The following is a 12,713-nucleotide window of genomic DNA, read 5'->3' on the forward strand; positions in this document are numbered from 1 at the left end:
TGGCTGCTCTGTGCAGCGAAGCGTTTGGAAACACGCTTCTGGGGGAAGCTATATGGGCACTTTCGTCGTTTTTAGTCCTGGTGGCGCTCAGTAATTCCCAGCGTTCATTTGGTACCGAGAGACAAGTCCGGTAGATGCCCATAAAATGTCGCATTCGTAATACCAGATGATGCAGTGTAAAAAGCCGTGTGGCGAAAAATGTCCAGGTAGGTAAAAGCAGGATTTTATTCCGTGACAAAATAACCAGCCAATCGCGCTTTCCCCCACATTGGTTCGGATAAACTCCCGTTTGTAATTTCCTTGCTACACCCAGAAATACCCAGACCATCGCGCAAATTTTGCCATGACGTAGCAACTGTGGTCCGCATGGTGTGGACATGTTCGTCATTATACGAAGGTACGAATACTTGAGAATCCTGAGAGGCCTTCCCACGCAACCCGGACCCCGAGAGCCAGAAAGAGATAATCGGTCAAGCCCTGGATGCAGCTGAGTCCCTAGGGGTTCCGGCCGACGGCTATGGGCGACGGGGGAGAGGGACATTTCTGTCGTAAATTGATTGGTGGCCGAATAAAGTTATTCCCCCTCCTCCTCCCTACCCTTGAGTACAAATATGTAGCGACATCGTCGTCGTCGTATTCATCAGCGCCAGCATATCATCATCAGCGGCGCCAGAAGGGGCGCGTAAGCTTGGCCACTCACGAGAACGAACACGACTGCGCACCTGGCCGCCGCTTGTCTTAGTGCCGCCAGTTCTGCAGCCGGGCCTACGCAAGCCTAATAAATGTAGGAAGCCGCATCCGCTCCACGTCTGCTCACTACAAATACAAGGGCCATAAAATGTGCTCTCATCGCAGTACAAGATCCGAATTAAGGGGAACCATGCGAGTGGATTGTGAAATTCTTCGTGCGAAGGCGTTGCATGCCTCACTACACAACAATCTGCCTCTTGGCATAAGAGCCATATGGTACCAAAAATGGGTGGTGGCCATCACGCCCTGCGAAAGTGGATGTTCAGCAAAGCTGTTGTAAACCACTACAAATGACTGCGGAGGGTATGAAATGTTCTATGAAATGAAATGACTGAGGAGGGTATGAACTGAGGGTATGAAAAGGCTTGTCGCTTGTGCTCGGCTAGTGTCACTAGGTAAGGGTACATAGAATCGGCACTCTTTTCTCCTATTGTTCCGTGCCGCCGTCGTGATCATTGGTCAGTTCGCATCACGTGACATTTGTTCACACTGCGACGGTTCATGGGCGCCGCCGTTTTGTTGTTTATGCGTTTTAGTCGCTCAATTAACTCTGGTAGGCTTAGCTTGTCCTCCCAGCTCTGCGGCTGCGCGCGACTGACATCATTCCGAATGCGAATCAAAGATCACGCGTGTAACAGAATTTCAGCAGCAGAAGTGTGCCCAAAGATGCCGTTTTGCTGCATCTTCGGTTGGTAACAAACGATCCGTGGCCCCCATCTGACGGGACATGAATCCCACCTTCCATGAAGAACGACGCCTTGTCCGGGCCAATGCCTCACACAAGGCCCACACTTCTCACCCCTCTACCTTGTACGTCGACGCAGTAGAATCTCTACCGTGCAGCCTGCGTTGCGGTAGTCGTCAACTCCCGAGGAGACTCTGTTGCTTCGTGCTCGGTCTGCACGTTTCACCCTCAAGTTGGTGAAGAAGTCGCCATTGCCCTGGCCCTTACAGCTACCCGACCATAACAATAATCTCCGACTCTTCGGAACTTTCGGAACGGCTCTTCGGAACTTGGCGACGGGTCACGTATCCCCCATCACCGCACGCATCCTGCAGACAGTTCCTAATCCGCCTGCACATCGCTCACGCCTGACATGGACACCGGCCCATTCGTCCCTTCCGAGTAACGATCTTGCTAATGAGGTAGCCCGAGATTTCTGCTGCCGGGATGCCTCGGATGCTGCTCCGGGCGGGAGGGAGATATCGCCTGGTCACCTATCGGGACATAACGCTGCATTGCCGCTTTAGTCAGACGCACACTCCCGGCCCCGCTACCACCTTAAAGTGCAGACAATCTGTTCAGTGGAGTCGACTGCAGACGAACACCTTCCCGCATCCTGCATTGTGCTAACCTGCACTTCCCCACGCGATACTGCCACACGTGCACGTGGTGTGGCACGCCTTTCGCTTCCTTCCACCAAATAGTGGCGCTTGCCCTGCCAAACCCCCCTCCATCCTACTCTGTCCCTGCCCCTTACCACACTGCTCAGCTCCGACCCACAAGTGTGTGATCCATCTGCCAAACTCGCCGCTTGGGCGCACAGGCTCTTGGCCATCGACTAGGGGACTGCAGTGTGCCGTTGCTCCCAACCGGCGCCTCTGGATACATAAAGTTTTCACCACCACCACCACCTGGTCGAAGTTAATGGTGGGGCCTTAGATGCGGCAATCTCGCAACAGTGATAAACGCCAAAAGGCCGCCGTAGCTGTCTTGCGTGCCTCAGTGGCGGTTACTCTTAAACCTTACCTACTGACATTACGCTTGCCTTCTCTGGCGGCAAATGCTGGGTCCTGCCTCTCGGGCAAGAACTGGTCTGCTTAGTGACACCAGTCCTGCCTGGCCTTCAAGGATAATTTGCAAAGATAATCTTTACCAGGAACCCATGGTGGGGGGGTCCCATTGTTCAAAGCCGCCTTATCATCCATAATGCGGTTTCGATGCTTCTTTTGTGGTTTCCTTAACGAATTCTGAGTTCTACGCTGTACGCCTGATTATCCCGACGCATGCGTTCGGTGTCTTAGGCCTTGGCGTTTTTGCTCATGGAGATGAAACCGTTGGGGGCAAGAGGTATACAGCTTTGCTGTAAAAATTCATCGGGGCACTGAAGTATGCTTACGTGCGCCGCAATTGAGCGTGTCAATACTCTCCAATCAGCTTCCAACAGCTGCTGCATTGTATTTTCCTTTCTTCTTCTTTTGACGCGAATTACTCCTACAGGCTACTTCATAGCAACGTCGTGTTTGCGCTGCTTTTTTCACTTTTGTTGCATGCTTTATCCTCCGGCGTGAATGACTTTAACAATTAAGCAGACCGTCACGCCTCACAGCTTCCCGAGAATGAGATTTCTGCGTAGCTGGAGTATGCCAGTTCTACTCGATCAAGTGCCATGCCCACGTGTCACGCGGCACGCACTATTATAGCTCTTGCGTTTAGTTACACAGAGAGAGAGAGAAAAGAGCAAACCTTATGTTGCAAAAAAAAGAAAAAGAAAGATATGATCATGAGATTTAACGCACCAACACTACACAAGCGATGAGGAGAGCTCCGGATTAATTTCGACCACCTGGGGATCTTTAACGTGCGCCGAAATCTCATTGACAGTGTCGCAACCATTTCCAATGCCCCACTCAACATGTCTGTGGCACATGTGCAGTCATGAAAGCACGTTTGATATATAGTCACCTTTCATTATTTGGAATTGTCACCACGTTTCATTTTGTGTGTGGTGAAATGAAGCGTGGTCAGGAATTTCTCCAGGCCTCCAGAAATTTTGGGAGTCCGCTCTGACCAGCTTGACACCGGAGCAGCAACTCGCCCTGGTGAAACAAGCTCTGGAATCGGCACAGGCTCGCGGCCTCCTGGCCACGGGAGGCTGACCACTTCCCCTTCCCTCTCCCCTAAAGCTCAAATAAATGTTTTTACCACCATTACCACCACCCTCTGATTTCATTTATTAGTTCCTTATTGGCCCAAAGGGGCCCTACTAAGCTACAATGGTGCTCGTAACATTCCGTGACCCTGTTGTGAATGTGAAATTCGCACTATAACTATCACTGCACTTTATGTCAAACAACTCCTCTCAGCAAGGTTCTGCTCTCACCTCCCTCCAGTCCCAGGTCAGCAGTTTTTGTAGCATGAGCAACAACTAGCATCCCTGGAGTGCCTGCATGCCACAGTACCGGTCAGCAGAACAATTATGGCCATTTAGTAGAAAGCCTCAAGATTACTTGCAAACGGCAATCCCTTTATAGTTTTGTGTGCTATCTTAGGTTAGATATGATGGTGCCAGGGTAACATATCTCCACTGAAGTTTTGTGAAGCTACTCTAGCGCCCTGAGCAATATGTCGACCATTCTGGAATATAAACAACTGTGCCAGACCCAATGGCAGCACTTCGCTTCATGCTTCACAAAATAGATGTCAGAGCCTAAGCTTCCCAACACCAGACCACGGACAGAGGCCACTGCGCCACAGTGAGGCGAAAAAAATGAGGAATCCAAGCAGTGCTCAACACTTGTAGATTTATTGTTGTCACTGGGGGGTCTTGGTGGAAACAAAGGCACAACAATATTAGTCGGAACAATTTCATCGTGACCAGCTTCAACAGGCTTGACAGAGATTGAGAAAAAGAGCAGGACCCCCTTCAGGTGAAAACCGGGCAAGCAAAGAGCACACTCTACTGGTCCCCCTGGTTCTGAACTAAACAACAAATCATTGTGTTACACACGAGAATGCCATAAATAAGACAGCAGCAAACTTTCGCTCAGCTAGTTTACAAAGTGTACACTTGGTAAAAGAAAACGTCACACACACACAAACACATAGAAACACTAAAACAAAATTGGCCTTCCCCTCGACGCTGGAGAAAGAAACAGGAGAAAGAGCCTCTCAGTTCTGCCACTTGATAGGAAACATTGCCTCTGCACTAAATGCAAAAACCCATCCCCTGCCTTTATTATGCGCAGCACGTAACAGAGCTTGCAATACTCCCTTCCTTTAAATTGAACACAAGCTTCAATCTTGAAAAAGAAAAGAGAAGGAGAGAGAAAAAAAGAAGGGGGCAAAAAGTGTGCGTATCCCAGAAAGGTGGGAGGGGGCAAGACTCAAAGGAAGAAAGAGGGGGGTGCACACACTGCCAGCAGCAGTTCTCCTCCCCTCTGCAAAGGTTCGCAAGAAGGTGCGCTTGTGTTCTCTTTCCTCCTCCCCCACTCCCCCCTTGCGCGTCGGCAGGAAGGACGACTTGCGGGTGGCTATCACAGTTCCTCCGTTAGCTTGCTGCACTCGCACTGGAACAACAAAGGAAAGGGGGGCAGAGGGGCTCCTTCCCCGCCCTGTACAACAGTCCTCGCTATTTACACGGGTGCCTCGTGGAGTCCCACAAATGCTCGCAGCGGCAAGCTTGTTGTGCGTGCGGTGTGCGCTTTTTAGACCTGATGACGATGGCGGTGGTGGTGGTGGTAGTGGCGGCGGCTGGCGTTCACGAGGACTTGGACGGCCGCAGCGAGACCTCGTACAGCTCGTCGATGTCCTGCTGGTAGAACTGCTGGATCTTCTTCCGGCGGATCTTGTACGCGGCCGTCACGAGCCCCGTGTCCGGCTGCCAGTCCTCGTGGCACAGCTTCACCTTGGTCGGGATCTCCATCTTCTGCAGGTTGGCTGCACCACCACCCCCGGGGAGAGAGAGACATCGTTAGCCCCACACAATGCCTACTAACATTTATAGCCAAGCTGAACAGGACACCCAGAAACTTAAATCTACGCGCCTCGTCAAGAAAGCCTGGACTACCAAGAGAGCCTGGCCTGGACTCACAGAGAGCCTGGACTCACAGAGAGCCTGGACTCACAGAGAGCCTGGACTCGCAGAGAGCCTGGACTCGCAGAGAGCCTGGACTCGCAGAGAGCCTGGACTCACAGAGAGCCTGGACTCACAGAGAGCCTGGACTCACAGAGAGCCTGGACTCACAGAGAGCCTGGACTCACAGCGCCAAAGAGACTGTGGTTGTGCTCACCTCTGCGGGCGTGCAAGATGATCATGTCGGCGGCGGCCCTGACCACTTCGGGGTCGCGACAGAGCTGGTCGAAGGTGAGGCTGCCCCGGCCCAGCTTGTCGGCGAGCACCTGGAGCTGCTTGGGGTTGGGCGCCACCAGGGCCACCAGGTAGGTGTGGAAGGAGCTGCCGTAGACGCACAGGTTGTCGATGAGCGGGCACGTCTTCAGCTCAGTCTCCACCTTGCCCAGCGAGATGTACTCGCCAAACTGCAGCTTCACCAGGTCCTTCTTGCGGTCGATGATCTTGACCGTGCCGTCCGGGTACATCTCGCCAATGTCGCCCGTGTAGAACCACCGGATGCCGTCCTCCTGCCGGTAGCACTCGTTGGTCAGCGCCTCGTTCTTGTAGTAGCCCTTGGTGATGCAGGGGCCCCCCACCAGGATCTCCCCCCGCGGGTACGGCTTGTCCGTGATGTGGTAGTTGGCCTCGTCCCAGTCCACCAGCCTGATGTAGCAGCCCACCAGTGGCGCGCCCACGCGGCCAAAGCTCATGTCGTCCACTGCAGCGAAGGAAACGAGGGCACCGTGAACGCTCCCGTCCAGTGCTAGCTCTGGCACAGGCCTGACACTCTACGACCCCTTGAAATGCACTTCTGCTCGCTGAATGTGCCTGAATGCAAACACATTGGTGCTTGAGCAGAGCACTACACAAGCTGGCACAAAGGCAAAGGGACCCTGCAACACTTTCCGTAAACACTTTCACCCTGTCCTTTGTGGCTGCAAGCCCTGCCAAAACTGTAGTTACTGCCAGCACAGAGCGGCATTACGCGGTTTGCTCGCCACAGCCGATAGCCTTCCATTTTGTGCCTTGCTTTTGTGTTGAGATTTCTGTTAAAGTGGACAGCGAATGCATTTATTGCTGCATTTGAAAGGAAGCCAGACAACAGCAGCGACATCACTCAAACGACGTCATTCAAGCACCGAAACAACCTGAAGACTGTGGGACAGAAGAAAGTATCTTTCGATCAAGTTCCTTGGTTATCTCAAGGAAAGAGCAGTAATTTGTGGCTGATTTACTTAGGGACCTCCTAATTGGGTACTGCATGCACTTCTCGACTTGTTCTGAAAGCATTCCAGATGTACATCAAAAATTAGGTTGGAAAGAAGTGTTGCAGGGTTCCTCAATGTCTCCATTTGCTCATTTAGAGCTCCAAAGCACAGTTTAGGCTCATCCGCACGAAAACAACTACACATTCTCAGACTTTGTTACGACATGGCCTCATATTTCAGCGTTAATAAAAACTAGGGTGAGAGGCAGTGCCTTCATCGGTAATGCCAGCACACATGCAGCTTCCCTACTTTGTAGACAAGAAACCCCCCACCCACTGTATTTATCCATAAGCAGTGGCCCTGCTGGCAAGCTGCAAGCAGGCAGGAGGGGGGCACTACTCACGGTCCATGATGGTGGCCCCCGCGGCCGTCTCTGTGAGCCCGTATCCCTGGACCACGTAGCAGTCGAGGCAGGCCTGGATGAACTCGTGCGTGTCGGCCGACAGGGGCGCTGAGCCCGTGGCGATCACCTTCAGGCGGCCACCCAGCAGTGCCTGCATCTTCCTGAACACCAGCCTGGTACGGGGGGAGAGGGAGAGAGGGAGAGCACAGGTGAGTTTGCGTCATTGGGGGGAAGGTTGGAACATACAGTTGCCCACGAAAACAAGGCGCTGCATTTGTGTGGCTGCAGTGCAGTAAATATGGAGAATGACACAGCCGAGCAGTGATGCATTCAAAGAGGCCACTGAAGTGGCCACGGGGTGTAAGCAACTAGTAAAGGCATCATCAGCTGACACTGGACCTACCTATATGCACCACACTGAAAAGTGCCACCATGCCAGAACTATGGCTTTGTGGCAGGTTTAATAAGATCTCTCACCGAGATCACTGAACACAGGATGGCGGCCCATCCGTGTGATCTGACAGTGCCCGTTATCTGATCCAAATATTCACGCTCTGGCTGCTTAAGACAACCGTAGCTGCTTCGCAGAACATTACAAAAAAAAAAAAAAAGCCAGACGATATTGAACTTTTAAGACAGCACGGTGGCAGGACTTTCAGCAAAGTGTTTTCCCTCGTTTTGAAATCTACTTCAACAGTGGCCCACATTTGCGTATTTAGGCAAGGGTCCACACTGTGTACTTTCACAACCAACATTTCAACGCTGCTTCGCCAAATGTGAAATGGTTCACGATCCTGCTGTGCATACGGTGCACCAATTACGGTGCCAAATTAAGGCACCCAAGAAAGGAGGCCTAACCAAGAGTGGAACATCCAAGTCCCACTACAAAGATCCAACCCCAGAGCAGCGCTTTTTAGACTACCTTGCCACTTCGAACACTGTTGGCCTCATTTTCAGCCTGCTTGGACCAGTAAAAGTGAACCCGAGCGACCTTCAACTCGCCCAAAGGTGGAAGGACAATTGGAGTAACAGGCACCGAGTGGCGGACGACAGACTACGCCCTGCCCCTCCTCACCTGTTGAGCAGCGGGGTGTTGAAGCCGAGCCGAAGCCAGAAGGACTTGTAGGCGATCACGTACTCGAAGAACTTCCGGAAGAACGGCCCCCTGGCAGAGGCAACCTCCGTGATGCTCTTGCGGATGCGGTCCAGAATCAGCTGCGCAACGAGAGCACGGTCTTCTTCAGGGTGGGCAGAACAACCAGAACAGGGGAGGCAGGGTTTATTACGCAACGCTCAACTAGGATCCCCTTATAATGGGCCAACATTTGCGCCACACGGCCATTTTGAAGGGCTTCCAAAGGCCTCTGAACAGCTCGTCCATAAAGTGGTGAATATGCCGAAACTGTCAACTGTCAATGGAAAGTTCCTGTGTAGCGCAGGTACCGAATCCCTTGCAGCGAAGAATGGTGGTCTGAACTACAATCCGCATACGAAAATCTTCTGGCTTTCAGTAATCTAAGAACACAAGCAACACAGACTTCGCTGGCAGAACTAGAGGGCAGGAAGTTATGGCACCCGAAGAACTGCAGGCAATTGGGGGACCGACTACTTACGGGCACAGAGACCATGATGGTCGGCTTCAGCAGGGTCGCATCACCGAGGCAACCTTTCTGGATTCCGGTGGACTTGTCGGTCAGCGTAAGTGGCGAAGAGTAGCCGATCCTGGCTCCAAGCGCAAACGACAGGCACTCTGCAGAAAAAAGGAGGAGGAGCAATCAGAGTGGCACTCGCACGTGCAGGCAATGAACTGCCAGTCAACCGATACGGAAGCTTTGTGGGGACCTAGCATTGCAGTCACAGTCGGCACAAAATGAATGCAAGCATTAGCGACCACTTGGAAGTGGAAATCTGCACACACAGGAAACAACTCGGGACTACATGATGCTGTGCTACAAAATGGTGGGACGCGAATCTGGGAAAACAGAACCAAGATAAAGAATTCCATGTGCTGCAGAAACCAAAATATACCTAGCTTTAAAAAAAAAAAAAAAAAAAAAGAGAGAGAGAGCCGTCTTGTACAGTAGTCCATTGGCAGAACACAAATTTTAGTCTGGCAATCATCACAGCACAAGTGTACAACTACAAACACCCAATTTCACAACAGAGCTATCTCTGCACCCAGATTTCTCCTGTTCTTTTTCATTATTTTTTTAAAGCTCGTTTACTCTTGTTTTCTGTTGTGCACTGTGCCAGCACTGTGGGATGAGTGTACAAACTCTGTGGCAGTTCCCTGCCGTGTTTAAAATGGACGTGACGAGAGTTTGCCAAATGAAGCAAAGGGCAATAAGGCCGGCCACCAAGGGCCAGTTTCGTCTGCCTAAGAAAAGCGTTCAATACTGGCAGAACTAGACATCGTAGTCTAGCCACAATCTGAATCAACTTCGCGGATGCCACAGGATGCACCCTGACTTAGAGAATAATGGGCCAAACTTCATTCTCAATTTTAACCCAAGATCGCCACTGGTAATGTTGGAGGCCGTCCACAGCAAAGCAATAGAGGTCGGTGCTAACAACTGAAGAGAATTTGAAAGTTCTTGCTTTCGGGTGCTTTGTTTCATGCAATGCAAGGGTTTTTCCCCTTGGGGGAAGTTTGGACAGATGAGCGACCTGAGTGGTAATGACCAGTAGTAAACAAGACGACGTTTTTGGCGAGCTTTTCCATGCACTGCTCCTAGTCCTCTTTTGCCACTTCAAGTTAAGAGGTCGACTTGTAGCCCAGTCTGTATGGTAGAAAGAAGTGCCGCGAGAACTGTTCCGACCACGTAACGCACTGTAGACAAATGCTCCACTCACCAGCGGCCAGTTCCAGCACGTGAGCAAGGGGTAGGTAGGCAATGTAGGAGTCAGTACCGCTGCAAGGAGAGAGGGAGGAAAGACAAGATGTCAGGCTCCACAGTTGAAGGATACAAAGCAACAACTGCTTCCCACCTCATTCCAAATCTGGCACACCTTTTTTTTTATCATGCAACTGTACTCGGGTACAAGTTAAGAACGGCAATAGCTCGTGCACTGCCGCTGAAGCGATGGAACCAGATGTCAGCGTGGGGGCGCATCTCGGAAGGAGATTGCGCTTAATGTGCAACATCCCCTGCCTTTTCTCGCGTAGTTTGTCGTCGCATCCGTAATCTATCAGCAGACAGTCTGAAAGATCACTGAAACGACTCGCATCATGTTGAAGATGCTTGCAGTGAGGCACGCTTTGCGCAGCGCAGAGGAACAGTTGGCTGTGGTGATTGGGCGCAGAGGCAGCTTCCGTTGTCGTTTTTTAAGTTGTACCCGAGCACAGGACCCCTCTAGCACAAACGCAAAGCAACGGAAACTGTCAAGTCTTAAAGCTATGATCTCAGCAAGATTACGCTGCCTGACAAGACTGACAGTACATGCATTGTGCATTAATTGTGAATTAATTCAAGTGCCACTCAAGATCAGATGTTGAACTGCAAACACAATGACGCAAGGTCGCTTGCGCTGTCCAACCGCATTAATGTGTCTAGTTAAGTTGCAAGGTGTGGTAACTGTAGCATTAGGTAGTCAGTTTCAGTTGCATAACGAGCTGTGCTGGGGTCCTGAACTTGACGTTCACAACAGGCATCATTTCGTGACGACAGCACACACCAAAAAACAAGGTAAGTAGAGCAGGCACTTCACAAATCAACCAAGGCAGCAAAACAAAATGAAAAGGCAGCAGAGAGGGCAATGACTTACAAGTCATAGCTGTTCAGAGGAGTGTACGGGCACATTAGACAACGCTGCATGCCACAAGTGCATGCATGAACACTGAGCGCGGAAAAAACGCAAGGCAAAAAAAGCCAGCAAGCAGCCTGAGAAACAGTGCAAGCACACAGGGCGAAGCACTGGCCACCAGAGCAGCACCAGAGCAGCACCAGAGCAGTAGAAGTGAAGAATGGTGGCACAAGCGCAACGACACAAGATCACGTCGGTTGCAGTGCCTTGGGGGAACGTCCCTCGGCCCGGATATACAACACGTGGTGCATGTGCAACATTTATACGAAAAAAAAAATGTACCACTATACCTAGACAGCTCTCCCTGGCTGTTCCATCGTGAAAAGCCGCAAAAATGAAAAAGGGGAGAAAAAATGAATGGCCGGTTTAGAGACACGTGTGAAAGGAGAATTGGAATTTCAATTTGAGAATGGTTGGTACACAGCATTCCTCACTTTTTTTTTTTTTTTCATTTCTCCTGTTTAAAATGTCACAGCATGTACACAACCACTAACAAATGTCTGATTTCTGAAGACTGCTAATTCTATCTCACAATCTAAAGCCAGTACAGTTAATCATTCAGTCAGGTAACGAAAAATCTGCACAATTTTTCTACGAAAGCTTAGGACAGATGGCACATTGCTTAACACAGCTACAACATTTCACAACTACTGAGCAAAGCACTAAAAGCAAAGATTAATCCTAAAAGGACAGACTACCGATTTTTGTGGAGCGCATGTCTTCTAGCTCATTTGAAAGCCACCAATTTATTATACTGGGGTAACGGCAAAGAATTACTTCAATTTTGAATTTGAATTTCAATTGAAGTCTGAAAGGTGGCGCCATGTAGTGTCTAAACGTGACACTATGTTACGTCGGTTTCAACATGCAGTTTCATCTCACGTGCAGTTAAAAGTGTTGCCGCACGGCCCACTGTTATGGTTAATAGCATTCTTTTTGGCGGGACATGTATGGCTGGTAGATCCAAAAACTCCGATTTCAAAAGTTACATGGTGCTATCGGCAAAACCGTTTCGAGTTAGGGTGTTTCAAGTGATGCCCTTTCACTTTGGATAGAGAAGATATGCTCGACAAAAATCGGTTGTCCGTCCCTTCAAAGAGGTTCGCCCCGTAACACTTTTCTTCCAGGTATTTTTGGACACTACGACTGCTTTTTGTGTCGTGCACAAAAGTGAAAAGAGTGATCAAGTACAGAGCAGAGATACAGATGCTAGAACCGAACAGCTTCTCAATTTCTGCACTGACCTCGATCATTCGTTTTGCACCGATACCTAGTGCCTGAAAAGTACCTGAAAGGACCGCACTTTAATGAGCAACAACAGCTAAGCAGTTAGAGAATGCTCCCGCAAGCAAATTAGACGCGGAAAGAGAAAGGAGAGCGTGCTCACCCGACGTCCTTGCAGATCACGCTGAACCCCCGGGCGGTGGTGACAATGTTGCCCTGGGTGATCATGACGCCCTTGGGGACCCCCGTGGAGCCGCTGGTGTACATGATGATGGCAATGTCGTCGGTGGTCGGTGTCTCCCCGCGCAGCTCAGCGTCGGCCGTGCGGCCGCTCTCCTCCAGCTTGGAGAACGGGACGGCCCGCAGGCCTTCGGGAACCACCGGGGGAACCTTGGCCACGGGGTTCTCCATGTAGATTATGGTCGTCAGCGACGGAATTTGGTGGACGATTTTCTGCAGCACGAGAAGGGCAGAAGAAGGAGAGATGAG

General features: G+C 50.8%; 1 protein-coding gene across 5 annotated transcripts in view; it reads right to left on the reverse strand.

The window, feature by feature from the left end:
• Nucleotides 1-4,258: 4,258 nt before the first annotated feature.
• Acsl (Acyl-CoA synthetase long-chain) overlaps nt 4,259-12,713 on the reverse strand; it is a 35,027-nt gene continuing 26,572 nt past the window's right edge. For 4 of the 5 annotated variants that reach the window (XM_077698085.1, XM_077698086.1, XM_077698081.1 and 1 more), the window contains exons 5-12: nt 12,388-12,677; nt 11,291-11,308; nt 10,050-10,108; nt 8,810-8,946; nt 8,272-8,411; nt 7,197-7,369; nt 5,764-6,303; nt 4,259-5,410 (exon numbers count right to left, since the gene is read on the reverse strand). In XM_077698085.1, the coding sequence (XP_077554211.1) occupies nt 5,232-5,410; nt 5,764-6,303; nt 7,197-7,369; nt 8,272-8,411; nt 8,810-8,946; nt 10,050-10,108; nt 11,291-11,308; nt 12,388-12,677 (1,536 nt within the window). In that variant the 3' untranslated portion in view covers nt 4,259-5,231. The remainder of the gene's footprint in view (nt 5,411-5,763; nt 6,304-7,196; nt 7,370-8,271; nt 8,412-8,809; nt 8,947-10,049; nt 10,109-11,290; nt 11,309-12,387; nt 12,678-12,713) is intronic. The other variant, XM_077698083.1, reaches the window with a different exon arrangement.

This window comes from Haemaphysalis longicornis, unplaced genomic scaffold (genome assembly GCF_048455015.1).
Source record: "Haemaphysalis longicornis isolate Haplotype H1 unplaced genomic scaffold, Haemaphysalis longicornis Haplotype H1 scaffold_2, whole genome shotgun sequence".
In the NCBI taxonomy this organism is placed as follows: Eukaryota; Metazoa; Arthropoda; class Arachnida; order Ixodida; family Ixodidae; genus Haemaphysalis; species Haemaphysalis longicornis.